Source organism: Alternaria arbusti (assembly GCF_024043155.1).
Source record: "Alternaria arbusti strain BMP 1465 chromosome Unknown scaffold_4, whole genome shotgun sequence".
Lineage (NCBI taxonomy): Eukaryota > Fungi > Ascomycota > Dothideomycetes > Pleosporales > Pleosporaceae > Alternaria > Alternaria arbusti.
This window is the reverse complement of record NW_026249944.1, coordinates 807,334-834,723: the sequence shown is the minus strand read 5'-3', so window position 1 is coordinate 834,723 and position 27,390 is coordinate 807,334. Positions and strand designations below refer to the sequence as shown.

The 27,390-nt window shown below is 52.5% G+C and overlaps 10 protein-coding genes across 10 annotated transcripts; 3 read left to right on the top strand and 7 right to left on the bottom strand.

Annotated features, from left to right (window-relative positions):
• Nucleotides 1-780: 780 nt before the first annotated feature.
• On the top strand, nt 781-1,017 carry J4E86_003916 (uncharacterized protein; the record flags this gene model as incomplete). The annotated part of the gene is made up of 1 exon (XM_051444465.1): nt 781-1,017. The coding sequence occupies one exon, from the start codon at nt 781-783 to the stop codon at nt 1,015-1,017; it is 237 nt and encodes a 78-aa protein (XP_051304090.1).
• A 1,856-nt stretch (nt 1,018-2,873) lies between these two features.
• Nucleotides 2,874-3,391, top strand: J4E86_003915 (uncharacterized protein; the record flags this gene model as incomplete). Its single annotated transcript, XM_051444464.1, is given in 2 exon segments — nt 2,874-3,359; nt 3,371-3,391. 2 exon segments carry the CDS (start codon nt 2,874-2,876, stop codon nt 3,389-3,391), a joined length of 507 nt encoding a protein of 168 aa, XP_051304089.1.
• Nucleotides 3,392-4,270: 879 nt separating this feature from the next.
• J4E86_003914 (uncharacterized protein) lies at nt 4,271-5,773 on the bottom strand (the record flags this gene model as incomplete). Its single annotated transcript, XM_051444463.1, has 1 exon — nt 4,271-5,773. One exon carries the CDS (start codon nt 5,771-5,773, stop codon nt 4,271-4,273), a length of 1,503 nt encoding a protein of 500 aa, XP_051304088.1.
• Nucleotides 5,774-5,924: 151 nt separating this feature from the next.
• J4E86_003913 (uncharacterized protein) lies at nt 5,925-7,328 on the bottom strand (the record flags this gene model as incomplete). The annotated part of the gene is made up of 4 exons (XM_051444462.1): nt 5,925-6,395; nt 6,444-6,788; nt 6,835-7,251; nt 7,302-7,328. 4 exons carry the CDS (start codon nt 7,326-7,328, stop codon nt 5,925-5,927), a joined length of 1,260 nt encoding a protein of 419 aa, XP_051304087.1.
• A 618-nt stretch (nt 7,329-7,946) lies between these two features.
• Nucleotides 7,947-9,449, bottom strand: J4E86_003912 (uncharacterized protein; the record flags this gene model as incomplete). The annotated part of the gene is made up of 2 exons (XM_051444461.1): nt 7,947-8,818; nt 8,870-9,449. The coding sequence occupies 2 exons, from the start codon at nt 9,447-9,449 to the stop codon at nt 7,947-7,949; spliced, it is 1,452 nt and encodes a 483-aa protein (XP_051304086.1).
• A 965-nt stretch (nt 9,450-10,414) lies between these two features.
• J4E86_003911 (uncharacterized protein) lies at nt 10,415-11,290 on the top strand (the record flags this gene model as incomplete). Its single annotated transcript, XM_051444460.1, has 3 exons — nt 10,415-10,417; nt 10,468-10,746; nt 10,814-11,290. The coding sequence occupies 3 exons, from the start codon at nt 10,415-10,417 to the stop codon at nt 11,288-11,290; spliced, it is 759 nt and encodes a 252-aa protein (XP_051304085.1).
• Nucleotides 11,291-13,306: 2,016 nt separating this feature from the next.
• On the bottom strand, nt 13,307-14,131 carry J4E86_003910 (uncharacterized protein; the record flags this gene model as incomplete). Its single annotated transcript, XM_051444459.1, has 1 exon — nt 13,307-14,131. One exon carries the CDS (start codon nt 14,129-14,131, stop codon nt 13,307-13,309), a length of 825 nt encoding a protein of 274 aa, XP_051304084.1.
• Nucleotides 14,132-16,181: 2,050 nt separating this feature from the next.
• On the bottom strand, nt 16,182-19,854 carry J4E86_003909 (uncharacterized protein; the record flags this gene model as incomplete). The annotated part of the gene is made up of 5 exons (XM_051444458.1): nt 16,182-18,063; nt 18,112-18,752; nt 18,801-19,340; nt 19,393-19,543; nt 19,595-19,854. 5 exons carry the CDS (start codon nt 19,852-19,854, stop codon nt 16,182-16,184), a joined length of 3,474 nt encoding a protein of 1,157 aa, XP_051304083.1.
• A 1,188-nt stretch (nt 19,855-21,042) lies between these two features.
• Nucleotides 21,043-23,916, bottom strand: J4E86_003908 (uncharacterized protein; the record flags this gene model as incomplete). Its single annotated transcript, XM_051444457.1, has 5 exons — nt 21,043-21,941; nt 21,995-22,854; nt 22,902-23,137; nt 23,187-23,445; nt 23,495-23,916. 5 exons carry the CDS (start codon nt 23,914-23,916, stop codon nt 21,043-21,045), a joined length of 2,676 nt encoding a protein of 891 aa, XP_051304082.1.
• Nucleotides 23,917-25,325: 1,409 nt separating this feature from the next.
• J4E86_003907 (uncharacterized protein) lies at nt 25,326-27,367 on the bottom strand (the record flags this gene model as incomplete). The annotated part of the gene is made up of 2 exons (XM_051444456.1): nt 25,326-26,658; nt 26,706-27,367. 2 exons carry the CDS (start codon nt 27,365-27,367, stop codon nt 25,326-25,328), a joined length of 1,995 nt encoding a protein of 664 aa, XP_051304081.1.
• Between the last annotated feature and the right edge of the window lie 23 nt (nt 27,368-27,390).

Genomic DNA, 27,390 nt, shown 5'->3' with positions numbered 1-27,390 from the left:
GCTTCCATCCTCTTTGCATCTCCTTGCGACGCTCTTCCCCGAGCAGATTTTTCTCGGCATTGTAACGCTGGAACCATCCTAGATGAGTGAGGCGGTCGTGAGGCTGAGGCGAGCTAGTGACAGAAGAGACTGCAGGCTTCCACCACTTGCGCAAAGCCCGGAGATGGTGCTGGAAAGGTGTCTTGCGTGGCGGTGTGTTAGTTACCGGAAGTATTGATTTCTTGGAACGACCGAACAAGGTTCGTATTAGCTTTCGTGAAAGCGAGAATGCAATGACGAGAATCACGGCAATGGTAATCGGAACAATTATCAAGGACCTGCGCTCGATCTTCCAAACATTTCGCGTCGACATGATATGCGCTTCAGTTTCGGTAGATTGTGAGCCTGAAATGAGGCTGAGATATTGGGTGATGTACTGTCAGAATGAAATTGCGGTGAGCGATTCCGTGATAAGGTCGAGACAAAGAGGAATTTCGTGCATGGACAAAGCGATCCAATCAGTATCTAGGCGCTAGTAAGTCTACAATGGTTGGGTGGTAGTAACCTATGTGCAAAAGCAATGATGGAGAACGAGTGGACAACATTGTTCACGATGTTTTCCCGTCGTATGGCAGCGGTCTGAGGCGTGGTGTGATGGATGCAAGTAGCGGTGGCGAGCGCGTGATGATGAGCCAACCAACGACGTCATGAAATCCTCCATATTATCAAGGCCTCTGCCGCCCGATCCCGCAACCTTCATCGCTTCTTCCACCTTTGTTTTTGACCGATCGCATCAGTATCATGTCTGGTAACGCCTCGGAAACTGCGGTGGAGAAGTACCGTTACGAAATTCTCTTCGGCGCCTGGCTGGCCGTCACGGGCGCGACATTCCTCCGCATCAAGCGTCAGCCCTACTCGACCCGTCTGAAGATCGAGCAGTACGAGAGCATCTTCAAGGGCACATCGCTCAGTGCCGTGCTAATCGGGATTGGCATCACACCTGCGCGGACGACAGCAAGGCGATTCAGCGGGAATTGAGCGGAGAGGCTCGCTGTTGATGCTCCGCAGAGAACGGGTGGAGAGGTCGCGTCTGGTTGACCTTGGCGCTTCCCCGCAACTTTCACATGCGAACACCCGTCATCGTTCCTTCCTTCTCCACCACGGGTCGCCATCATGTTCCTTCGACTGGGCTCATCCAGCCTTGAGCTCAGCCTGTGGAACCCCGTCTATGCCGTCACGCCCTTTATCCTGCTCTCCGTCTCTATCCCGCTCGCCTTCTTCGCCGTCGTCACCACCTCAATCGCCGTATCGCTCCTTTCCTTTCGCGCATTAACCGTATATTGCCGTCTCGCCATTGCAATCATAGGCGCATGGCTCTCTCCGTCGGCTTCGAAGCCAGTTCCGCTTCAGGCTCCTCTTATACCTTCGTCCGCCCGACACTCCCCGACTGGGCAGCGCCATCGTCGAACAAGCACGGCTAGCACGACATCTTCGCAAGATGCAGCTCTACACTCGGCGCATACGTCACGTCTCCTGAAACATAAGAACAACTCTCTCACGGCGCTCATTGGTACAAGCGAATTGACGCGTGACTTTGAAGGCGTGGGAGGGTGGAGAGTGCCGGGTGACGACGACGAAGAGGCGCTGTGGATGGGCATCAACTCACGGCTCCAATTGCCTGCGGAGACGCCTACTCGGAGGCATGCGCGGAGTTTGACAGGCGGTGCAAGCCCGGGCCAGAGGTGGAGTGCTGGATCAGAAGCGTTTCGCATGAGCCCGGTGCAGAGCAGGGCAAGGACACCAGTACGCTCTGCCGTCGAGGATGGACCTGGCTACTTCCCTGTGCAGCCCACCTCAAATAGTCGGCGTGGTAGCGCCGACTCCGAGACTGCCAAACAACACAACAGAAGGAAAAGTGGCAGTGGTAGCAGCATGTCAAGTACTGCCTCCGGTCTGGCTATCACGATGAAGGAAGCTGGCAAATGAGCTATCTCCACGGAATACGCTTCTCTCCTGAAACTCACTCCATCTCGACTCTGCAAGCAGATAAGAGATCGATCCTTCGATTTACCTAGACTACAAATCATGCCGCACTGAATATGATAACGACCTTAGATACCCCGAAAGCGATTCACGCATCATCTCAAACGAGCGTGCGTCTACGAAACCGAACCACCTCTCTCACTCAAGAGTCGACTGTGACGCTTCCTCGATACGAAGAACCGCCGTCATACACTTCAGTTGGCGTCTCATTCGACTTTGAGGATATAACGAATACATGATTACAAGGAGCCGCCTGTGGAGGAGAGAACGATATCACGTGCTGTATACGTCGACGTTGCCGATCGACAGCTAGTCGCCCCAAAAGTACTGTATACCTTCTCGCTAGTACATAGCATCTTTATTTTCAAGGTTTTGCAGCTATGTAGGTTTTAGACTGGCGATAAGATACCTTCTTTCGAACGAGTGTTCTTTTGGTCCTTTACAATTCGGCCTCGAGATCAGTGAGAAGGATTTGGAGGATGCCCTTGGCATGCAGCTGCCTACATGGGTTTGCAGCAATAGCAATTTACTTCTCATATAAAGTCAAAGCCCCACATGCGTATCGCAGTGATCGTCGAGTACGGTACTGCCAGAGTTCTCAAAGGCTAAAATGAAGTCGTACGACATCTGGTCAGGACCCGAGGGAGTGACTCCCGGGCCCCGCAGCCATCACACCGATATTGGCTGTTCACTCAACAACATGTGATCGTGGGTCTGGTGCGAGAGACGGCAGGCAAGGACGGAAAGCAGATATCTAGAGTCTACATTTTCTGTATGCTCACGTCGTGTATATTCTTGACATCTCATCATTCCCATCTTCATTTCCAACACCACCTCTCAATCCCACAACCATGCGACCAACCCTCCTCCCGCTCCTCCTCCTCGCCCGCCATATCTCCGCCCAACCCCCCTTCTTCAACATAACCATCCCCCCCATGCTCCGCTTCCAATGCTCCCAACTCGTCGTCGAGCGCCTCGACCCCCTCGTCACCCCCTCCCTAATCCCCTCCCCCCACCTCCACCAAATCGTCGGCGGAAACTCCTTCACAGCCTCCATGCCCCCCTCGCACGACCTCGTCACCGCCTCCACATGCACAAGCTGCACTTTCTCAGAAGACTTCTCAAACTACTGGACCGCCGTCTTGTACTTCCGCGCTCGCAATGGCACGTATAAAAGGGTGCCGCAGTCTGTTAGTGAGGGGCTGAAGGGCGCGGCGGGGATAACGGTGTATTATACACCTGATACGAAGAATCAGACTGGTGTTACGGCTTTTAGACCGGGGTTTCGCATGTTGGTTGGGGATGCGACGGCGACGGAGAAATCGGAGGCACGGAAAGTGTGTTATAGGTGTATGCTGGAGACGGGTGATAACATGAATCTTAACTGCGCGGCACCGGATGCACAGACACTGCCCACGGGTTTCTGTCCGGGCGGTATTCGCTCTGTTATCACTTTTCCAACTTGTTGGGATGGCGTTAATTTGGATTCTCCGGATCATCAGAGTCATGTGGCGTATGCGGATGGGGCGGGCGATTACGATGTCGGGCCTACGGGGACGTGTCCTGAGTCACATCCTGTGGCTATACCGCAGGTCATGTATGAGGTTATGTGGGATACGAGGGAGTTCAACGATGAGGGTTTGTGGCCAGAGGATGGGAGTCAGCCTTTTGTGCTTAGTACCGGTGATAGGTGAGTTCATGTTTCTCCTCCTCGAACGTTGATCGAGTCTAACGGGTTGCCAATACAGGAATGGGTTCTCGCAGCATGGAGACTACGTGTTTGGCTGGAAGGACGACTCACTCCAGCGTGCTATGAATGCGCGCTGTACGGGTGATGTGTGTTCGGTGTTGGACTCGCAGACTACTGAAGAGGCGATGAAGTGTACTATTCCGCGGACTGTTGATGAGGACGTTGATGGTTGTAAGTTGTGCAGTATTATTTTACGAATTCTGCTTGACTAACTACTCGCTCTAGGGTTAGCTGAGCTTCCTGGAGGTCTTATGAAGGTTTGACGAACTGGGAAAGTGCGTCTTTCGATGGGGGAGAATAACTCTATGAACGCATTTACGACACCAGGGTTGGCTAGAGTTCGTGTCGCATCCTTGGGATGTTATCAAAGTTGCAGTATACGTCGTCTTAGTAACGACTTACTTGTTAAGACTCAAATGTTTTCATGCGACATGGAAGGTTTAGAATTCCGTAATGTAAGCTATTCAGCGCATCCATCTCAGCGCTAGAAAGTCTGACTCACTCAACTGCGTCGCAATGATAGTCGACAATTTGCAATGCTCGTATCAGCCACTGCAGGAACCCGCCGCGAATCCTCTCCCCACTAATCAACGCTATGCTTGCATTCACCTTCGTTCCCTTACAACGCGTCACAAAGACGACGTTGTGATAGTCGAATAATGCCAAGCAATAACACTCCCGCTTCTGTCCAAATGACAACATGGCTTCCAGAAGGGGCTTCGCCGTGCGCACGATACCTTCGCCATTCGTGAACGTAAGGTCCGGCTTCCGGAGACCCCAATCGCCGGGTACGATCGTGCCGGCAGGAGCAAACTGAACTATACCAACGAGCTCCTTCGCGTTGCGTTCGCCGGTCTTGCGCACATACCAGGTGATGGCGTCGGGAACAATATCGTAGCTGTGTTTGAGGGCCGGAGAGTGGTCCTTACCGGCAATGACCAGAAAGTCGATCAAAGTGAGTTGTGAGGATTTGAGGACGCCTTCCGGTGTGGCGATTGCGGAATCGTCGACAGTATGGAGTGGGCTGTCTCCCACTTTGACGAGGTTGCCATCAGGGGTTGTGTAGATTTTGAATGCACAGCCACCGTACTGGGCGCTGAACGTGAGTAGCGCGCTGCTTACCTCGCTATTGTCAATATGTTTGTCATGTAGGAAACGTTGCGGCGGAGGCTCCAGAGCCGCGGCCTCCAGATTCGAGTCCTCAAGCGCGTATCCCACAAGCGGTTTCAACATCTGCACGTTTGTGTTTCGGATCGCCTCCCCTAGCCACATAATGAGCTTGTAGCGAATTTCATCCGACCATCCCACGAATAGGGTGACACCTGACCGGGGTTTATCGCTGAATACGAACAAAATCAGATGCACACCGTCGTAGAAGCCAATCCGATCACATCCGAATTTCAGACGAATGTTGGCGGCTGCCGTCCCCAGAGTGTTGGTCCGTTCTTGGTGTCTTGACACGTGGGCAATGCTGTCGCCGTCGTTGTCCTTTTTCACGATATCAAGACTTGAGTCGTTGGGCCATCGAATGACAATAGCGATAGGATCGAGTACATCATCCGCTTTGATACACCAGGCCATTGTATAGGGTTGGCCAGCGTACCATTTCGAGAAGTGAATGCGATCGCCGTAGTACTGTTTGATGATGTCGTTGGGAATATCTACGAGTTCCGTCAAGGTGAAAGTAAGGTCGGGAATGCTGTTCACGTCGCGGAGATGGGGATGATACACGATATCGGTGTCGTCAGAATTGGACGGGTGTCCTTCGCGAGTCTCATTCTGGTTGGCGTCGTTGGTCGATGTTGATGGCGTACTTGGCTTTGTCTCAGCTCCCGTGGAAGTGTCCGCACTCTGTGTTGATGGTGTATCTCCGACAAGCGTCTCTGTGGAGGAGTCCGAATCGGAAGCGAGGGTCTTAGCGAGCTCATCCACTTCAGCCCTCAGAGAGCGCAATTTGTCTGTGATGGAGCATGATGAAGCCTCGGGTGAGTTGGAGGACATGATGTCGACTGCGAAGACATAAATTCGAAGGTGGTGAGAGAAGGCAGGGTGAGGGTCGGTTTGTTGACACCACAATGAAACTAGCGCGGGTGGGAGTGGAAAGAGCCCTTCAGGGGGCTAAGGTATACCTAAACACCACGTGCTAACGTTCCTAGGCAGTTGCGACCATCTGGCCACTCGAATCCCTCGTCAGCACACGTCTCATGATCTCTACAAGATCAATATCGACGTTGAGCCACCATTTTCTTTGCTCTTCTGGGGAGAGCAGTGGCACCCCTCCTTCCGTCTTTCTCTTTTCCAATTTCGGAAAGCACAGCCACAGAACCAAGAGAGCTGCGAGAACAGCCAGAATGATAGGTTGTAGGACACCAAGGCCTTTTGTTTGAGCAAGCGATCCGATAGCAAAGGGTAACGCAGCACCTCCGCCAACACCTATCGCAGCAGCAAAGCCTATCGCAGAGACATGGAGATGTGGCGGAAGAGCTTTAGTCGCTGCGACGATGACAGCTGGAAAGAGCGGACCGAGGAAGAAGCCTTGTAGTGCGACAAAGATGGCTGAGACGTGGAAGGATGGAACGAGCCAGAACATGAGTTGGCATGTGATGGCGATAACAATGTATATCTGTCGTGCAATTAGCTTATGCAGGTTCCATTCCGATCTTGACCGTACCAGGACAGCGAGCTTCTCGCCAAGCTTTGGTGTGATGAAGCTCAAGACAAGGCGGCCGGCAGCGATGCCAGTCCAGAATCCGGTCGCGACAATGCCAGATTCGAATTCGCCACCTGCTCTTTCCCGGCGCATGAAGGTAACAATCCAGCCTCCAAGCGCTCCACCGGCTCCGACATACCCGAAAAGGAAGACAGCGGCAGTCCAGGTGACGCGACTTCTGAGTGCCTGCTTAAGACGGCTCTCACCTTCCGCATTCGCGCGAAGCGATTTTTCTCGATACACTTGACCTGAACTCGATCGGAATGCGTAAAGCGATGTCGCAAGCTCAATGCAGGCGCCACCGAGCTATTTAAGGTTAGCAACAATGTATTGAGTGTCCTTGGCGACTGACCATGATGTAGTAGAACTGATACCATTGCCATCCACGCTTCGCAATCAAGCTAGCAGCAGCTAGCGGGCTAAGCAAAGCCCCCAGCCCATATAGCCCATGCACAGATCCCAGAACCTCGTTCGCATTCGCTAGACTGCCTGCCCACGCGTTCCAGGCTGCGTCTTCAATGCCGTTTCCAAATCCCGAGAAGATGAACAAGATCACCAAAACGGGGTATGGCGGATGGAGGGCAATGCCTACGTAGGCCACTAGATGGCAAACAGGTCCAAGGAAAGCAATGCCCCGTTGACCAAAGTGGATGTGCAGCCAGTTGTTGAGAAGTGCAGCACTGATATATCCGCCCATCGGAGATAGGAACACTAGCGAGACGACAACATATGTTAGATCGTAGTACTCCTCAAGGTAAGGAATGATAGCCTGCGTAACGTCAATAGTGTCCTTGTATACGAAAGGATTGTATTGCTTACACCGTATGCGGCATCATTTGCGCCCATGATAATGAACGCGAAGAGAACAGCGAATGTGCGGGATACATTGGCCTTTGGATGGTTCCATCGCTCAGTTACTGATACTGTCGTTGATGGTTGGGGAAGGAATGTGGCTGACTCGATGCCGCTGCTTTTTCGGTCATTGTGTTTACATCCTTGGTCGCGTAACGTCGCCGGTGCTACATGTCGCAGTTCGATACTCGCCTGTAGCGCATTACCTGGAAGTCGATTGGCGCTTGCATCTGTCTGTGTTATGGTGTGAGTAGACGACATGGCTACGAACACCGAGCAAAACAACGAGCCGCGCGGGACGATGAAGTTCGACTTCTGACGAACGGTGAACAAATATGAGAAGTTACTTATAGGTTCCGTACGTTGCCCGTGTCTTGCACTCGGAATCAGTCACCATACTGCAACACCCGGTCACGCTTGGCACTACCATACCGAAAGCGGAAATGCTTGCGAGGACCTGTGTGGGAACACATTCATATGCAGAAAACCCAGATCTTTCGCAGACTCGCTAGACACATACATTGATACGTACAACGAGTTAAGTATACTGTAAATTTGGCAGTTCTGGTTCGTTGGAGAACCCGGGCCTGCGTCATTCCATGGATCAATGCTTTATCCAGGGAAAGGATAGACAGCCGGACTCTTGTACCCGTTCGTACCGACGGCCCTCACACCGAATATGACATTGTCCTTGCTGAGAGGAAGGACAACTGATCCAACTTTGCCAACATCGAGCATGCGAGTCCACAGGCTCGCTGTAGTGGCTCGCCACACGATTTCGTAGCTCGCGACATCTGTGCTATTGGAAACAATCCATTTGATGCGCGAGTCGTTGTCCAGAACTGTCGTGTCGATGGTGACGTTGCGTGGCATGCCAGGAGCCTGTGAGAGGGACCAAAGCGTGGCGAGATTGACCTTGCCAACACGTGCTGTGAAGTCAAAGTCGACGAACTCAATTAGGTCGCCATAGACGGTGCCGTTCTCGGTGCGCAAGTCTTGATGCTGATGAGCGAAGTTCTCGTTAGGCTCCGTATAGCGGATAGCAGGGTAACCCGCTTGAAGGAATCCAGTGTGGTCACCTCCACGCAAAAAGCGGTCCAGGCGGTAGATGATGGCTACGTTCATACCGGTGGCATTGTTGGCAGCGACTTCAGCTGAGAAGCGCGCAAGCTCTCGTGCAGGGCTATCGTTTTCGCCACCGATTTGGAGGCGTCGCGCTGCTGTGACGTTGTTTTCGGCCGAAAGAGGCGGAACACCTTGAGCGAAAGCGCGAATGGTGTAGGGGTCTTTCTGACCGCGATCTCCAGTTGAGGAACCGACAATGTCGCAGTTCAGCATGCCTTCGACATTCGTGCTAGAGTTCTTAAGTGTTTGTGCCAGATAGGTTGAGCCATATAGACCCTGCTCTTCGCCAGATACAGCACCGAGGATTATTGTTGACTTGGGCTGATGCTTGGCAAGAACACGCGCAATCTCCATCGCAACTTGTATAAGTCAGCTTTGATCCTGTAATAATCTTTCCAAGAAACACATACTAGCAACTCCACTCGCGTCGTCGTTGGCACCGGGAGAGTCGGCATCGTAGTTGAGCACGTCAGTGACCCGACTGTCAATATGTCCGGTCATGACATATACCCTGTCGGGAGTCTCACTTCCCTTGGCAGTCGCAAGCACATTCGATATGTACACGGGAAAGGGGATTCTGCTGGCTATTCCTTGCAAATAGCTTTGCACCTCGACCGTCATCGTGCCGTTGCTGTCCGCAGCATATTTTCGCATCTCGGAGGCTACCCAATCCCTCGCTGCATCTACTCCGCGCGTCGAGCTGTTGTATGTGGCAAGGGTATGGCGGGTTCCGAACGATACCAGTTTGGTGATCGTAGCCTCGATGTTTGCTGAACTGATTTCATTCACGATAGCTCGCATCTCATCGTCTGGTGCTTGCGGAATCAGCTCCACGCCGACATTGGACGGAGGCCATGCTGCATTGGCACAGTCGGTATATGACTCCGCGTTGGCAGCCACCGGTAGTGGGAGATCGCGACCGAAAAGAACCTCGTGCGCGTAGGCGTTGGAGAGCAGCGCACTTCCGAATAGTGCTGATCGGAGAAACATAATGACTGCGATGAAGAGATGGCCATCCGACACAAAGCTCGCAAATTGGCTTCTTATATCGAAAATGGAGATGGGCCGTCGCCCAATGTGCGAGACGGCACATTATGGCATGGATCCGCATATCGGAAGTGGTCTACAACGAACTTCCCATGCCAGTTAGCACACTGGGTCTGCAGTGGGTGCCCATCATCATTTTCTGCGATCTCTTCTCGAGATGCACCTGTTCCGCGGCTCGGCAAGCGTAAATACCCAGCCCTGCTACTTGCCGACAGGGTAGGAGATTACCGAATTAGGCAGGTGGAGAAGGAAGAACGACGTCAACCACAGATGATTGAAGGCTTGACAAGGCCAGATGAACGCCGATAAGGAGGAGGGCGCAATGCAATGACTAAGGGTAGAACGGAGAATAACCACTAGGCGGAACTGACGACTGTGGCTTGTGCGGGCATACTGTCACCGCAGCCTGCATGGCTGGGTAACATAAGGATCGCAGACCGCAATTACTGATCAAGTCCAAGGACGTTGGATCTTCATGTCCTGTGGTTGGCCACTTATAGAGGTAGTCGCGATGTCGTCCAGGAATCCAGGGCGGGGGTACCGTAGTCCAGGCGGTTCAGACTCCGTCCAGGATCTGCTGTCTGCATCGGACATGAGTATCGGCAGCTTTGCACGAAGCTGTAAGGGCAAGCTGCAAGTTTATATGCATCGTGGTAGAGTACCCAGATGTCATACCATGGAGAGTGAACTGGAGGGAATCCTACGACGCTGCTAGCGCTGATGCGCTAAAAGCTTGGCAACTCAGGGTCCAGCAGTCGGAGTTCGCGATGATGCAATGTGTCAAGTCGCGAAAGTCTGCCTACAAGGCTACAGTATAACGTTCACCGTAACAGCCCTCACACTACATCTCCGATCTATACTGAAGTAATTCGTCCACTTCAAACCGACGAAAACCCTGATACTCCGCGATGGTACGCCTCATCTACTCATATTGCTCAACACAAACTTACGTCGCAAACAGAACGCGCTCTTCAACAACGCCTTACGGCAATCGACATCGATACGAAAAGACTTGGACCAGTTTGCCGACTCAGCCTCGCCATCACCACATCTCCAAGCCCAACTAAACGCGTCCCTAGCCACCTTTGCGCGCACCATCGACGACTATGGCAAGCTTGCAAAGCAAGAGCCTGTGCAAACCAAAGCAGAAAAGGCACATGAGAGGTTAAAGAACTTCCGGGCTGAACTCGAAGAGTACCGGACAAACTTCAAGCGCATAAAAGGTGTAAACGAGGAAATTGTACGTTTCGAACCGACACTAAGACTATCGTTTTGTCATTGCGAATGCCTTTGCTGACTAGGAACAGCAAACCACAGAGGCACGAACAGAACTGCTAGGCCGTCGTCCGCACAACACAGCAACCCCCGAAAACCCCTATGCACAACCTAACCTATCTGCCCAACATTCGGCGTTCGCACCTTCCCAACCCTACAACCCCAACGCTCCCTACCGACCGAACCCCTATTCTGCTGGCGCACCAGCGGGTGGCGACTACGACCGCGAGGGCCATGTGCTGAGGGAAAACACCTTTTTCAACAAGACGTCGGAGCAGTTGGATGAGTTCTTAGACAGAGGACGGACGGTCCTCGGCGATCTGGGTCAACAGAGGGAAATGCTCAAAGGGACACAGAGGCGGCTATATACTGTCGCGAATACCTTGGGTATTAGTGGCGACACGATACGCATGGTTGAAAGGAGAGCGAAACAAGACAAGTGGATATTTTGGGGTGGAGTCGTCGTCTTCTTCCTGTTCTGCTGGCTGGTTATTCACTACTTGAGGTGATGGCATAGCTACACCAATTGGATCGTGGACAGGACGGTTTCCTAGACATTCAGGGGACATCATTTGAATTAGCGAGGCGCATGGAGCATAGTGTATATTCAGAGGAGAATGGGTGTGATGTTTCGCGCAGCATGATGATATAGCAGTAAGTTTGTAATAGACCTCATGCTACTTCGAGGCCAACTAATCGTTACAGGTACGGATTAGTAAATCTGATACGATTCGGCAAGAAAACAATCAAGCATGTGTACACAGTTCGGCCATATCATTGAATCGCTCGTCAAAGTCCATTTCCCCTGCCAACTATGGTTACTCGAGCTTCACTACAAGTCCTCGAGCTTCCGGCCAATATGATTGAGCTTCGAGTATATTCTTTCCTGCTGATACTGCAGCCTTCCGACATCATCAAAATATCCATTCCGCTGGATTCATGGGTATGCATTTCGAGGATGGTGTTGACGATATCGATGCCGATGACGACGGCCAACAGATAGCCATCTGTCTCTTGGGTCTTCGAGCCTCGGTGGCATTATCCCACCTTGATAACCGAAGAACGGATAGTGCTGCCGTTTCATCATCAGCGCAGCGCATGGGTCGTAGCATGCTGGCTGCCGCCTCATCTCGTATGATCGGCCGACAGCACCTGAGAAACAGCGTAACAGCTGCTCCAGGACTCGCTCGGATACCAAGCCTTCCAATGCACTGAGGCCCATGTACCACTCCCTCCGCATTCCAGGCTGCTCATCGTACACGACTTCGTGTAGGTGACCTTGCAGGACACCCACCATGGACGCGGCCAATGCCTGCGATCGAGTGGCCTGAGCGACTACGCAAAATATAAGAAACCGGTGCCTGCTGCGACGAAGGTCCGAGGTTTCCATGACGCCCAAGTCTTTCCGGAGACAGTCCTTCATATGCTCATCTAGGCGTGTTCCGGTCGAAGCGGCGAAATTGGACTTCGGTGCAAGGTATCCAATGAACTCCCCAAGAGCTGTGACGATAGTGTCGGATGTGACGGGGTACTGCAGTTTCTTGGAGAAAGTCTCCGCCATCTGTGATATCAGGCGCCGGCTGTCGAATGTTCTGGCAAATCCCAGGTTGCGAGCGACATCTGGAAGCCACTTTTGCAATCCGCTCAGACTGGGGTGGAGAACTACATCGGCAGCGAGTCTTATCGTCACAGTATCCCACATGGACCAACAATTGTTTTTCGGAAAGAACGCAATCTTGCGCGAACGATGTCGATGTTGTATTGGGAGGAAAGGGTGGTGGTACAGAAGGCCGAAAAGATTTCGCTCGACAGGCCGCTGGCATCATTATATGCTCAACGGTGTTGACCACTAGGTCTACCGTCAGCCCTCCCGATCGATCGACAAACAGACGAATACGTTGAACAGTCGCACAAGTTTGCTTCGACAACGCGCGTGGCCGCCTCATACGATTCTAGCCAATTACTACTCACGCTATGGTTTGACTTAGCTCAGTACCACCGCCTCAGGACAGTACGGATCGACGTACGCGTTTTTGTGCACGCATTGACGAAAAGCAGGTCCCATCTGTAAAATGGGAAGCAACATCCAACGCACGGTACTTCATTTGATAAGATTCTGGAATACGCGATCCATTTTTCCCTCGGAATCTGGCTTACAGACCGCTGTGAGAATGGCGGGATATGCTTGAGATGCCAGGCAAGGCTCTCATCTTACTATCTGAAAGCTACGTAATTTGGGAAACAGGCCGTAAATGCAACGCCTCGCTAGAGCACCCCAAGACACATTCATATCTCGAAACACGACGGGTGTAGAGCCTGCCCGCCAAAAGCCCTTTCCATACTCCATCTCAGTTTCGCTACACTTCTTGGATGAGCCCAACTCTCGCGTATGGTACAGATTGGGTCGTCAATGTCGACAGCCGAACGTTCGCCATTCCGTCAATCCAATCTTCCCTCATACGGGCTATCACAGAATGACAGATCAATGCAACTTCTGGTCGAAACCAGAGAAGCGTTACTCTTGCTCAATAATATCCATACCCAAACTCACCAAGTAGAACATCCAGTTTCCCGTCAACACTGTCCAACTTCATGCCCATCTCGCTTTGCTGCCACTGGAGGTTCTGAAGCTCGTCGAAGTAATCGCCTCCCGGATATCCGACGGGCGACATCATCGGGGAGGCCCAACCAGAGCTTGGGTACGTTGGGATGGCGAGGCTCATATCTGGGCTGTGGCGACGTCGTATGGCAGGCAGTGACCGCGCCCTGTGGCCGGGCCATGGCAAGGCTCGGGGAGACCGACCACGGTGAAAGCCAGCGTATGGCATGATGGCGAAGGGCTCCAGATCCATCGTCCTAGTCCCTTCCATGACCTCTCGAATCTTTTCCGCAGCTTTATGCCAGTCCCTGAGGTGTTTCGGTATTTCCTTCTGTATCTGTCGCATGCCCTCGATGCCGAATTGCGCGAGCGTTTCAGCCAGCAGATCAGACTCGTATGCCGACGCCAGATACGCTAAGATGATGAAAGTGTGGCGTGAGTCTCGGAGACCGTCGGTGTGCCAGCGACTCTTGGCGCCCGTCCGCAACTGGGCCAACAGGACTTGAAGTACGCACGTTTGCGTTTGTTCTTCGTCAAGACCTCGGTATCGTGCAAGTTCGTTGAGGAAATCGTACAGCGTCTTGGTAATCTGGTGATTCGTTATGCCATAACGAGTTTGGATGCGAGATTGGAGATTGTATACGAGGCCATTTCCATCGATCTTGCGCCAGTGTGCCACCTGAGGGAACCAAGCAGATATAATTTCGTTATTTATTTGGATTTGGTAGCGTCCGCTGAAAATGATCCTCATGGTTTCGAACACTTGGATCTGGGGAAAGCTGGATGAGTGGCACTTAGATAATGCTATCGACTTGACGAAGGGGCTTTGATTGTTGGCTGTTGACTGCTGGCCGAGAAAGAAGTTGACACCCCTAGCCACAGTACCTGACACAGAAGCCAGTCTCTATATACGCATAAAGTACCGGTGAGAGCGTCATTGCCTCGCATGCCGGGTGACCGAGCTTACGGACCTTGTTCACCCCTCGCGCCAAGATTGATGTGCCACAGAGATGTTTGCTTGCGATGACGACGAAAGCAACCACTAAGGCAGCACCAGCCCCTTTCCATTCGGTCCAGTGTGACGGCAACAGAGACACGTCAGTCGTTTGGTACCGGAGGTTTGTTCCAGTTCATGGAAACCCAATCGAGTGCGCGGTGCGCCCTGCTTCTATCATCCACCCAGCGGTGTGCTTTGTGCTACGCCCCGATACGACACCATATGTCACTGAAATGGACCGACAGTCAGCCTGTCGGCTCAATCGGCCTGTTTCTTCGATCGTCCCATCGAAGCTAGATCTACTCAAAGGAACGCCGTTCACGTTGATCGATTTAATCTGATCGGCTAGGATGAGTGCAGGATCTCAACAAAAGCTTAGTTCACACGCGAACACTGAGAAAGACGCAGACAACGGCGCGTGGGAGCTTCCTCAACAGCCTCAGCCACTACTCTTTGCCCAAACGAGTTACCTGAATGCCACGCTGGCGTTGGGTCAAGGCGGTGTCCAAGGCTGAGAGCACTGGCGGTCAGCATGGGCTGAGCTACATGTGAAGGAGTGCCTACATCGGAGCAAACTATGATACGATAATGGGCAGACACTCTTGCGGATTACCTGTGTCAAACGTGAGGCCAGAATATGACTGGTCAATGGTCGCTGCACCCATATGATCATAACGGGGCTGCCGCTACTACCGGGTGCCTGGGTGATATGGGGGAACAGTAAAAAGGTACTGGCGATTATCGGGGCATTCTGCGCTGAGGGAGTCATGCGCTACTCTTTGTGAGACACAGAACTTACTGGGAATGCGATCAACTGATCTCACTGAGACTCACTGTCAGACTTTAGCTTTGTGCTCCCAACCACGTTTTGTCTGGTCAAGTATCAGATCCGTCGTTTGTGCAGCGGTTCCCGCCGTGCCAGTCTGACCGTCAACATAACATCTGCGACTAATTTTCCGGACATCACAGCTCCGCTGCACAGACTAAGCAAGGTACATATGCCTAATACTCGAAAGGGGAACCAATGGTCATTCCCACTTTTGCCGATCAGCCGATGAGCATCATATACTACACAGACAGCTTGCTATGAATACTTGCCTACTTTGATCACAACAGCCTCACCGTTGTTTCAGGTTCATCATCTTCACGTGTGCCCAAGTACGGCGACTCCGTGCGGGGAAGTTCCAACACTTCGTTGAACGCTCAATACACTTAGAATTGCAAATCCAGGCGGGATGAAGCAGCAAGCATGCAACCAATTTGGAACGAACGCAAGTGAGTTTCTAGGAACTGACTGTGAGCATGTACCACAATCACATGTCAACCACTACGTTCATACTCGTGCCACATGACTGCGGGTGTAACACTCACCATCCGATCGGCAACAACGCTTGCAGCTATTTTAGTAAAAACATCATCATCTCGACAACCACACAGTTGGAAGACTAGCCCAAAACCAGCAGCTACGTCGATACTGAAAGTCACCGATAGGTGCCACGTACAGCCCAACACTATGAACAGGACTGAAGCATCGAACTTAAATGATCATGCATGATCGAACACCCATCGGCGGGTCAAGAGACCCCTAACCCATAGCGCTATCATACCAAAGAACTTGGAGCCATCATGCAGAGGCTGAGGCGATCACACGACCGCACAAGTCAATCTCAAGGCCAGCAATGAAGGAGGAAATTATTGAACGCAAAAGTGATATACCTATTCTTGTACAAATCCAATGATGGGAATCATATATACAAACAAACAGCACGACGCCATCCCAAGATATGCTCATACCAACGAAAGACTACCAGTCCAGTCCCCCAGCCCCTCTTTCTCCACCAGCAAGTATCTGCGCGGCCTTCGCCTTCTCCCCCAACCCACCCTCAAGATGCGAGACCTGCATTCCCTTCCGTCCCTTCAACTGCATCCTCTGCAACTTTTTATCGAGCGCCACAAACGGATCTTCCGTCTCGCTCTTCTTGATCTTAAACTTACTCGTACCAAGCACACTATCCAGTTCCTCCACACTGGGCAACTTGACATACAGCCACCCATCACCGCGCTCCTCAATGGGAAAGACGGCGATGTTGACGCTCTCGTCGTTTGCGCATTTCCCCGCGTTGTCGCCGGAGAGTTCGTAGTTGCGCTTGTGGTACGGGCAGCTGACCCAGAGTTTGTTGTTGGCGAGGTCGTCGCCGATGAGGCCGTCGGAGAGGACGAAGGCGCGCTTGTGCGGGCACATTTGCTGGGTGCAGTAGTATTTGCCGCGGACTTTGAAGACGGCGAGTTGCGTGTCGCCGCGCTTGATGGCTTTGCTGTCGCCGGTGTCTGCGTCTTTGAACTCTTCGGCTTTGACGAGGGGCTGCCAGGATAGTTCGGTCCATTTTGTGCCGCGGAAGTCTTCTGTGATGGAGTCTTTGGGCCAGTATGAGGGCCGTTCTTGGCCGCGCTCTTGGGTCGGTTCGATGGTGTCGACGATGGTTTCGGACGTATTTGCGAATTGGGAGAACCAGGATCGCTTCTTGGGGTCTTTGAGTACTTCGGTCCATTCGCAGAAGAAAGTGCCGACAAGGTCTTCCATCTGCTTCTCGAGATCTGCGCAGATGCCTAGCTTGTCTTCGAGGATGACTTCTTGGAGGTACTTGATGCCGCCGGGGAGGTTCTCCATCCAGCGCGCTGTTCTTTGGAGCTTGTCGGCTGTGCGGATGTAGAAAGAGAGGTAGCGGTCGAGGATGGGAACTACGTCGTCTGGTGGCACGTCCTTGGCGAGTAGCTCCGAGTGTCGTGGCTTCGCGCCACCGTTGCCACCCACGAATATGTTGAAGCCCTTCTCAGTCGCAATGAGACCAAAGTCCTTGTTCTGTGCTTCAGCACACTCGCGTACGCAGCCGGATACTCCACCCTTGATCTTGTGGGGTCCACGGATGGACTTGTAGCGCTCTTCTAGACGCACGGCCATGCCCACACTGTCGCCGATGCCGAATCGGCACCATGTAGTACCGACACATGACTTGACTGTTCGTAGTGACTTGGCATATGCGTGACCAGACTCCATTCCGCCATCGATGAGCTCTTGCCATATGTCGGGGAGGTCTTGTTTCCGTGCGCCGAACATGTCGATACGTTGACCACCGGTGATCTTGGTGTAGAGGTTGTACTTCTTCGCGACGGTACCGATGACGATGAGCTTCTCCGGGGTAATCTCGCCACCTGAGACTCGCGGAACAACCGAAAAGGTGCCGTTGCGTTGGATGTTGGCCAGGAACCTGTCGTTGGTGTCTTGTAGACCCCTGTTGTTCACTTCAAGTAGATGCTTGTTGTACAGAGAAGCGACGATGTTTCCAATGGTCGGCTTGCAGGCTTCGCAACCCAAGGAGTTTGGATCTTTTCCAGCCTCTTTCATGACGGCTGCAAAGTCCTTCAGGCCCTTGACGTAGATGATGTTGAAGAGATCGGCGCGCGAGTACTCGAAATGCGGGCAGAGGTGATTTTTGACTTCGTTGCCCATGGAAGCCATGGTCTTGTTGAAGATCGTCTGCACAAGCGGCATGCAGCCTCCGCATCCGGTGCCGGCTTTGGTACAAGACTTGACGTCGCCGATGCTCTTGCATGTTCCGTCCTTGGTGGCGTTGACTACATCGTCCTTCGTAACGTTGTGACACGAGCAGATCTGAGTGTCGCCGGACCTATGTGATGTTAGTACAACATTCTTGTATGAGCGCAGTGCAACCTACAGATCTGAACCATCGTCGTCGCCCTTCTGCGCACCAACGATAAGCTCACCTGGCGCCATCTCCAGCTGCTTCTGGTTCTTCACCATGGGCACCAGCTTGATGTAGTCTTTCGTGTCGCCGATCATCATGCCACCCAACAGGTACTTTCCGTCCATTGTAAACAGATACTTCTTGTAAACTTGCTGGAATGGGTCCTTGTACGTCAAAGCCTTGACCGGTGGTGGCGCTGGTCCGTCCGTCAGGTTCTTAACTCGATCTCTCGGCGTCGCTCCATTGGCATCTTTCTTCTCAGCTCGTGGCCGTCCAGGCATGTTCTTCGGACCGTCACGATCCGCGAAAAAGTCACCGAAACTCGCGACCTCAACACCCAGAAGCTTCAACTTGGTGCTGAGATCAGGTGCTTTGAACTTGCGAGGCGCATGGGTTTTCGCTTGTGTGAGGTTGAAGGCGAGGACATCTGCCATCTCGACACCAGGAGCGATGAGACCGAATGTCTGGTTCTCCCAGCTGGCGCATTCGCCTACGGCGTAGATGTCCGGTTGTGAAGTCGCTAGGTCAGGGCCGACCACGATACCACCTCCTCGATCGGCGCATTTGATACCTGCTTTCCGGGCGAGCTCGTCTCTTGATTTGATACCGATCTGCTAAAGTCAGTCTTTTTCGTTGTTTCGCGGTCCAATATTACTCACCGCGAAGCAAATGCACGAGCACTCCATCTCATCACCATCCTCAAACACCACACCCTTAACAAAGTTGTCCTCGGTTGTCAAGATCTTGCCCACTCTCTTGCTTAGCATGACATCCAAGCCCAAAGCGCGGACCTGTTCGACGACCATACCGCCCGCGTCACCATCCAGTTGTCTCGATAGTACCCATCGATTCCGCTCAATGAGCTTCACTTTCGCGAAATCTTCAAGGTCCATCATCGCGTGCGCGGCTTCCAGACCTAGCAGACCACCACCGACTACAGCTCCTGTTGTACCTTTTCTTGTCGAAGAGAATTCGATGAGTCTTTGTAGGTCTTCGATTGTGCGGTATACGAAAACGCCATTCGCGTCATGGCCGGGTGTATGTCGTGGGAGGAGCGCGTCGGACCCTGTTGCCAGGACCAAGATATCGTACGGTACCGTTTCGCCGGATGCGGTCTTGACGTTCTTCTCGGTGGAATCGATTTCGGTAACAAGGGTGTTGAGATGGTAGTTCAGCGAGCCTTGCGGCATTGATGCATACTAGGATGAAGTTAGCCGCATACATTTCGTCCTCGCTTGATGCTGAGCCTACCCATTCCTTGGGGTTGAGATACAAGTTCTCGACTTTCCGATGTTGGAAGAAGCTCGTCAAGCCGACGCGGTTGTATGCAAGATGTGGTTCTTCGCCAATGACGACCACGTCGTATTCTCTCCGCTTCACATCGTACTTCATGAGTTTCTCGCTTGGACGAGTTAGCTGTTACTCTTTCATCCCAAAACACTTGCCGACTTACATGAATGCAATGCCCACCATACCCAATCCAACAACCACAATCTTCTTCCGTGGATGTTGATCATTGATCTCGTCCTTCTTCTCCAAATCAGCTACCTTCTCAGGCAGCTTGTTAGCTTCCGCATCGTTCCACTCCGCATTCGATATGTTCCCGTCTTTCGATCCCCATGTCGCTGTGACATGGCGGTCGCCAGGTGGAGAGTGTGATTCGCCAGATGAAGGCTCGATGCCTTGTGTGACGATTGGCTCCGTCTCAGCCATGATGTGTGTGTGGAGGCTATCAAAGCCTCGGGTATGTCAATATTAAGGCGACGGAAGCACCTCTGAAGCAAGTAGTCGAACTAGTACACTCAGCCAAGAGGGCACAAGATACCACAATGCGTATGCGTAAGCGTGAACTGCAACACTCACTCCAAGCCGAGTAAGACACAGAAGTTTGAGAGAGGAAAAGATGGCAAAGGCAAGAAATGACTTCAACGAGTAGAATCAGTAGAGCAAGATACCTCAATAGCCGCAACCAACAACTCCGTGGCGCGAACATCTCCCGCGCGTCGACCCAACACGCGCTTTGCCCTCCCGCGCCAACCCCTCCGCCACATACGAAAGATAGATAGCTCAATCATCCCATCTCCCAATCACGCATGCCCCGCGGTGTTCGCGGAAATGCATCGTAACACAGCGGGGTTGCTCCTACCCCCTGCAACTGTCTGTACCACAACCCAGCTGCCGTTGCCGCGGCAGTAATGAACGACAAGGATACCGTGGCGCGTCCAGTCAAACAATTGACATTGCTCATTAACGTTACCAGGGGGCGATGGAGACGCGTTCTCCGTGGAGATTTCAAGACAGGTGTGATGTGGAGACGCGTCGGGTGGGTTTGGCACTGGTTGGGTGTTCCTTATCGCGAGCTAGGCGGCTTGGCGACAGGGGGTGTCTCGCTTCGTTATCAGGAGGAGAGAGGACGGAGATGCGTTTTTGTGCTTGATGGTCTCCGGGGGATGTCATTGTACATGTGTGGTTTGGCTTGGAGTCAGAAACGACGAGGCAGATCGAGATGGGCGGGTAAATGCGATGTTATGGCCTGGTTGTTCTTGATCTTCTACGTGTAGGGAGGGAGCCAGCGGGCTTGGAGATGGAAGGCGCGCCGTAGCCATAGCTTCCAAGATCTCACTACACGGCAAGCAGAGCATGATGTCCACATCTGGGAGAACCTATAACTTCTAGGCTCTGACTTTGATATCAGTCTGGGCCGAAGTAGAGGCAACATTAGCGACAGCGACAATGGGCATGCTGGTAGCATGGCATACTTTGGCTCTTCAAGCAAACGTAGTAGAAGTTATTCAAGAGCAACGACTCTATATACAGTGAAAAGACCGAGACACTATGTACCCTGACACCTGCACTACCTCAAAACTCCTCAAACAACACCATCGAAACTCATCAAACCCCCTAGAAGAACATCAACTCCTCATCCCTCCAACCCAGCTCATTCAACGCCTTATGCGCTGCCTTCTCCAACGCCTCAGGCCCACAAATCAGCACCAAACTCTCCCCTTCACCATCTCTAACACAATGCTCCTCCAATAACTCCTTCCCAATCCTCCCCCTCAACCCCTGCCAATCCTCCGGCCCTTGAGTCAACGTATACAACAACTTACACCTCTCTGCGTTGTCCCTGGCAAAAGCATCCAAATCCTCTCTGCACAGTATATCTTCTACCAGCCGATTGCCATTGAGAACGGTGCAATGCGTCCCATCCTCTTTATCCTGCATGACGGCGCGTAAGACCTGGAAGATGGGCGTGATGCCACTGCCGCCGCAGATCATGAAGAAACGCTTCACTCGCCGCTCTTTCCCGTTGACGGCGCAGAGACCGCGACCTAGGTACTCGAATTTACCGATAGGGCCTTTGAAATCGACCCAGTGGCCCGTGGGGATGGAGTCGAGGGCTTTTGTCATTTTGCCGCCGGCGCGGTGGGGCGTGTCGGCGTAGACTTTGATGAGGACGTCGCAGTAGCCGGTTTGCGTGGTTTGGCTTATGGGTGTGTAGGAGCGGATGATAGCTTCGCGTGTGACGGGATCGCGGAGACGAATCATGAGGTGTTGGCCGGTGGGTAGGCCGAGGGCTTGGTCTGGATGGTCGAGCTTGAAGCGGAAAATGCGTGTGTCCCAGGAGACTTTTGTTTTGGAGTGGAGGAGAGTTTTGCGCCAGTTGCGTGAGTCGAGGAAGATGGGGCGTGGGGTGGTGGATTCGGGGATGTGTTCAGGTTCTGAAAGGAGTTTGCGGGAGGCTTCTGAGAGGGTGCCGATGTGATAGTCTGGCATCATGGCTTTGGCTGTTTCGCTGTCTGCTTATTGTTAGCCGGGGTTGTGCCGTTTGTTTCGGTGATGTGAAACTCACGAATCGCCATGAACTCATCTGTAGCATCCTGGGCCGCTGCGCTTATGATACTCTGCGCGCCGCCCGGGTGGCCTTCCAGGAAAGTAGTGCCGTCGTAAACTTGGCCGTTGACCACGAACCATGGGTTCTCGGCCTTGTCGTGCTGCCGCAGCTCATCGATCTCAATGGTCTTGTCAACTCCATCCTTAGTCATTTTGATCTCTTTCGCCTCCTCAATGGCAGCATGTTCCGGCTCTTCACCTCCAATCTTCTCACCCCAGTATCCATTCGTGAGGTTTCCACCGGCCTTCTTGACTCGCTCCATCCAGCCACCAGGCATCAATGCGGGTTGTGTCGGATGCTCAAATCGGAGTACGTCGTCTTCCTTGTGAATAACTATCCGGAACCATGGGTTGTTCATCATGCCCAACACACTCCAGTACATGTCTCTTGGCTGAACGCACATCGCTTCGTCCATCACCCGCACCACGATATCATCCGCCTCTTTCAGCTCGGCGGTGCTAATCTCCAGATTCCAGAAGCACCAGCAGAAGCTCGTTTCGCGCCAGTCCATGTCCAGTCTTGCGCCGTATAGTTGTCGGTCTTCAAAGGCCCGGTACTTGTCTTCTGCGTAATCGATCTTCGCAAGTCGCCATGTCTTTCCCTTGTCGAGCGATAGTTCGCATCTTGTCACGCGTCGTCCACCGCCACTGTAGGCGTAACCCCGGACGTTGTACGATTCGGGACTTGAAGATAAAGCCAGCTTCTCTTCGTGGGCAGGGCATGCAATAGCTGAGTTGGGTGAGAGATCATAGATGGCGTAGCGATCGTCCATCCACCATTTCGCGTTCTTCGCTGCCTCATCTGGGTCGACAGTGGTACTGTAAAATGTTAGTCTTGATCCCATTTCCAAGTTCGAGGCACATACGGTAGCACTCGGTTGTCGTAAATGTGGTACCAGTTGTCGCTTGGCTCAGCCGTAACGATCAATTTCTTCAACCACTTCACGCTTCGGCCACCGATCTGTCCCGGTATCACGGCTCTTAAAGGCTTGCCGTGATCGGGCCTCAGCATTTCGCCATTCATCTTGTGCGCCAACATGATGCCCCGGTTTGGGTCCATGACCCAGTTGAGTTTCACCGATGTACCGTAGTATCCGTTGGGCTACGCATAGTATTAGACGTTGTACGTTGTCCACAGAAATGCGACTTACCAGTTTGTCAGCACCTTCCATGCACACGTATTTCGCTTTCCGTAATGGCTTCGCGCGCTCAATGATGTCTTTCATGACTACGCCAGTGAATAGCGCTGTTGAAACGCCGGCTGGGCCCCAAGAAAATCCCTTGCTCTTCCTCACGACATTTTGCTCTTTCCGCCTATTACCGGCGCAGACCAGAGTTACGGGATATGTGACGTTTTCGTATTCTTCAAGCAACTGTCGCAACGTGATCTTGAGGGGGTTGGCTACCAGACTAATGGAGGTTTAGTATCAAGACATCATCTTCCAAGAGCGCAACATACCCTTCAACCGAAAACTCCCAATCAAGACACTCTGCATCCTGTACATCGGGCACTGAGCCATGGTTTCGCACATAGAACAGCTCTGGGCTAGTCAAGAAACCCTCGTTGAACAGGTCCGTTAACGGTGCTTCGGTGTTGAAAGGATGAACACCCGTTAGCCGGATTAGTCTTGGGTCTCTTGGTACATGCGCGTCCGGGGTGGGTTTATCAACGTCCAGAACTTGTGGTGGAGTATTTGCTGGCGGTGGAAGCGGAAAGTCTGGTTCTGATGTCGAAGTGGTAGACTTGGTGTCGTCACCGTTCACGGTCTCTGGTGGTGATGGCGGCAGTTGTATCGATTTGGATGCGGCATGTGGCTGTGGCTGATGCTCATGGGCAGGAGGGACGGGCACTCCCGCCGGATTTTGGGTGGCCACGCTCATGATGCGTGACTAGGAGATGGGGTACCGAGACTTGGGGAGGATTCAGTAGGATCGGTATAGGGCTTGTGCTATACGTGACGGCCACTGTGATTAAACAGGCTTGGAATATTCATGAAATTATGCCGATGGAGCGGAAAGGATATGCGCAAAGCGACGTATAGGCAAGATGACGATGCTGAGATACCAGACCAAACTAGACCGGACAAAAGGCAGATGGGGCGATCGAAGTTGTTTGGAGTTGGTGATACTATGTTAAACCCGGAATGTTCTAAGAACGTAGTGGCACCCTTCAACCAGCTAGTTGGATACGTCAACGGTATGGTCAACGTCAGCCGCTGCACAGCAATACCGCGGAAACTCTACTTCGATCTGTGGGGAAAGATTCGCATCGTGCATTCCGTCATCATCCTAGCTAGCATCGAACGCCAGGCTTCGGTCATCTTGAATTACCATACCAGATACGCTGGGATATGCGAGCTTATCTTTGACGCTCAGATTGGGAATAGCGCGTGATATGTGTACGCCATGGCGTTAGCGGGCCTTGATGCTGCTAAAGAATGTTCCTGGCCGGACCGAGTAGGCTGAAGTTGGTGTGGGGGCTCGGCTCTTGATGTGGATTCAACATCTATCCAGCGGAGATGCCACACTCGAGAGTTCCAGAGATGCTGGACTTGCGCATTCTTTGATCTTGTTTGATGCACGGTAGTCGCCAATATTGCGCGAATTTTTGAATTTTTCTAGTGCTCACAGGGCGAAATCGCGTGTAACAGTTCTGGTATTGGGACTGTTGCGAACAACTTGTGGTCTGCAGACATGACATTTGTCACTCTTCTGCAGAGTCGAATGTCTCGAAAAAGACTCGTTTGATATGTCGTCGCATGCGAAATAGACGCGACATATTCCTACTTGTTTTCTGGCTTAGCGCCATAGCTAGAGTGTGCTGTTGCATGACTGAGAAGAAGATTTAAAGACTAAAATCGTTAAATCTTCTTCTCAGCCTTGCAACAGCACACTCTAACTATAGCTCTAAGCTGGAAATCACGCGTCCGAAGTAAGCCTTGGCTTCAGTGTTTCTCAACCATGGGAATTCAGAAAAATCTCAACTCAACGACCAAAGTACACCAGACCACTCATAGTATCTCTGACGCGTGGTTTCCTGCTTGATTTCCAGCTTATGAGGGATAAGTCGGAAATCTAGCAGGAAACCACGCGTCGGAGATACCATGAATGGTCTGGTAGGTCTTCGTGCTCGAATTTGTATTTCTCCGCGGCTGCGCACTTGCCGAGGCTAGCGACTCAGCGTAGTGCGAGGTTATCGCTAGGAGCTGCAAGCCAACATTATTTCCGCGACACTAGATCGTGTCTGCGAAGACATTCTCATGCGAGATATATGCAAAGATCGCGATGCCTTACTCAAGCAGCTTCTCTTTGAGTGTTGAGCCTTGCTCCAAAGGCCCGACTCGTACTTGCCCTTGGAGTCGTTGCTCTATGGTCTCCGCGCGAGCTTTCTTGCGCTGTTCAGTCCTTTCTTTCACGCCCGCTTTGTCATATCGACTTTTCATTCCATGTTTGAGGCGAGTGATCATGTCACCCGCCTTGCCCTTGCTCACATCTTCCGGCTTTAAGGCATCTTCTTTGGGACGGAATTTGTTCAAAAAGTCGACCTGAGCTTGCGACGCACGACCCTTACGCCATGCTTGATGCTTTGAGATGTAGAAGTGTTGGAAAGCGTCAATCGCATATGTGTCTGCCGCGTGAACAACATGGTCGAATGAGTCACCTTCGGCGATGACACGCGCTCTACCCCAGGGGCTGTTGACGATTTTATCAGCCGGCAACTTCCAGTGGTACTTGGCGCTAAAACGACCTTCGACATCTCCGGATGGTTCAATTACTAAGTAGTTGCCAGTATTGCCACTGAGAACGTATTTTCCGTCGCCAACGGCAACCCAAACGTTCTGGCTAATATTGCGTATGTATTGATCGGCGGAAGTGTCGGCTATCAGATCATGCACAGAGTCGTATTCAGTGAAGGAGACGGTTCCGGGTAACTTTTTAGCGACAGTTTTCTTCCTAAGCTCGGAAGCTTCCTCTTCGCGTTGCTTGTCAGAAAGCTTCTTTTCTTTAAGCTTCGTCAAGCTTTTAGTGTCTGCTTGGTCGACGATCTCGCCCGGGTCGAGGCCGAACAACGTAGGCGTTGACACTACTCCGGTGCTAAGTGCCGAAACCATGTCGATGATGTGACAGTTCTGCTTGTCCTTATGTAACCGCATGCCACGTCCGATCATCTGAACGAGGAGATTACGAGACTTGGTGGGGCGAGCTAGCAGCACGCAGTCGATATTTGGAATATCCGTCCCTTCAGTGAAGACACCGCAGTTCAGCAGCACCGGAAAATCGCCATTCCTAAAAGCGTCTATACGCGCGCTGCGGATCTTTGGAGGTGTGTCACCGGTGACATATTGGGCATCGATGCCGGACGTCCGGAACCTAGCGGTCAAGTCGGTGACATGGCTGAGGTCGACGCAGAATATGAGGGTTGAGTGTCGGTCCCTTGCCTTTGCTAGCCAGGTCTTGACGACGAGCTCGTTCGTCTCAGCAGTGTTGATGACTGTAGAGAGGGCGCCGGTTTGGAAGTCGCCACCAGCGCCAGTGCCCACTTTGGTCAAATCGGCCTTGATCTCGACTGTTGTAAAGATGACATCGGAAAGCCAGTTCTCATCGATCATATCGACATAGTCACTAGACATGTCAGTTTGGGTCTATGCTCGAGAAAGCTGGTGTCATACCGATGATAGACGATGTGGTCAATGACAGCTCCCAGCTTCCTTCCGTCGAAGCGCGAAAAGGTGGCCGACACGCCGACGAGGGCAGGAGCGTTTGACTTGGTCCAGTCAGTCGCATGTCTCAGACCGAAATGCTCCAAGACGTCCAGGTATGTCTGGCTGACAATGTGATGTGCCTCGTCCACCAGTACGAGCTTATACCGCGAAGGGTCAAACTTTTCCAATCGTCCACCCGACGTGATGCTCTGTATAGAGGCGACAGTGATGTCGGCAGCACCAGAGGCCTGGTTGTTGCCCATCTCGATGTCTACATGTTTATCGGGGTATGCGAGGCTGCAGTGGCGTGCAGCTTGTTCAACGAGTTCGCGGCGGTGGGCGAGGATGAGCGTCTGGGAAGCGTCGCCAGTGGCGGCTATGCGGTCGATGAGGTGGGTGAAGATGACGGTCTTGCCGGAACCCGTCGCCAGAGAGACCCCGAGGCGTTTGTGGCCAGCATCGAGGTAGGACAGCACAGCTTGTATGCAATCTTCCTGGTACTCGCGCAGTTGGATCTTCAGCGGCGGGGAAGGCGGAGGAGCTGGCGGCAGATTGGGAACCACGGCCTTGGGGCTCTTGGCCCTTCTTGAAGCATATCTCGTGGTTGCGCGAACAGGCTGGTAGCCCATTCGCGTGCAGTTTCTCAACGCAT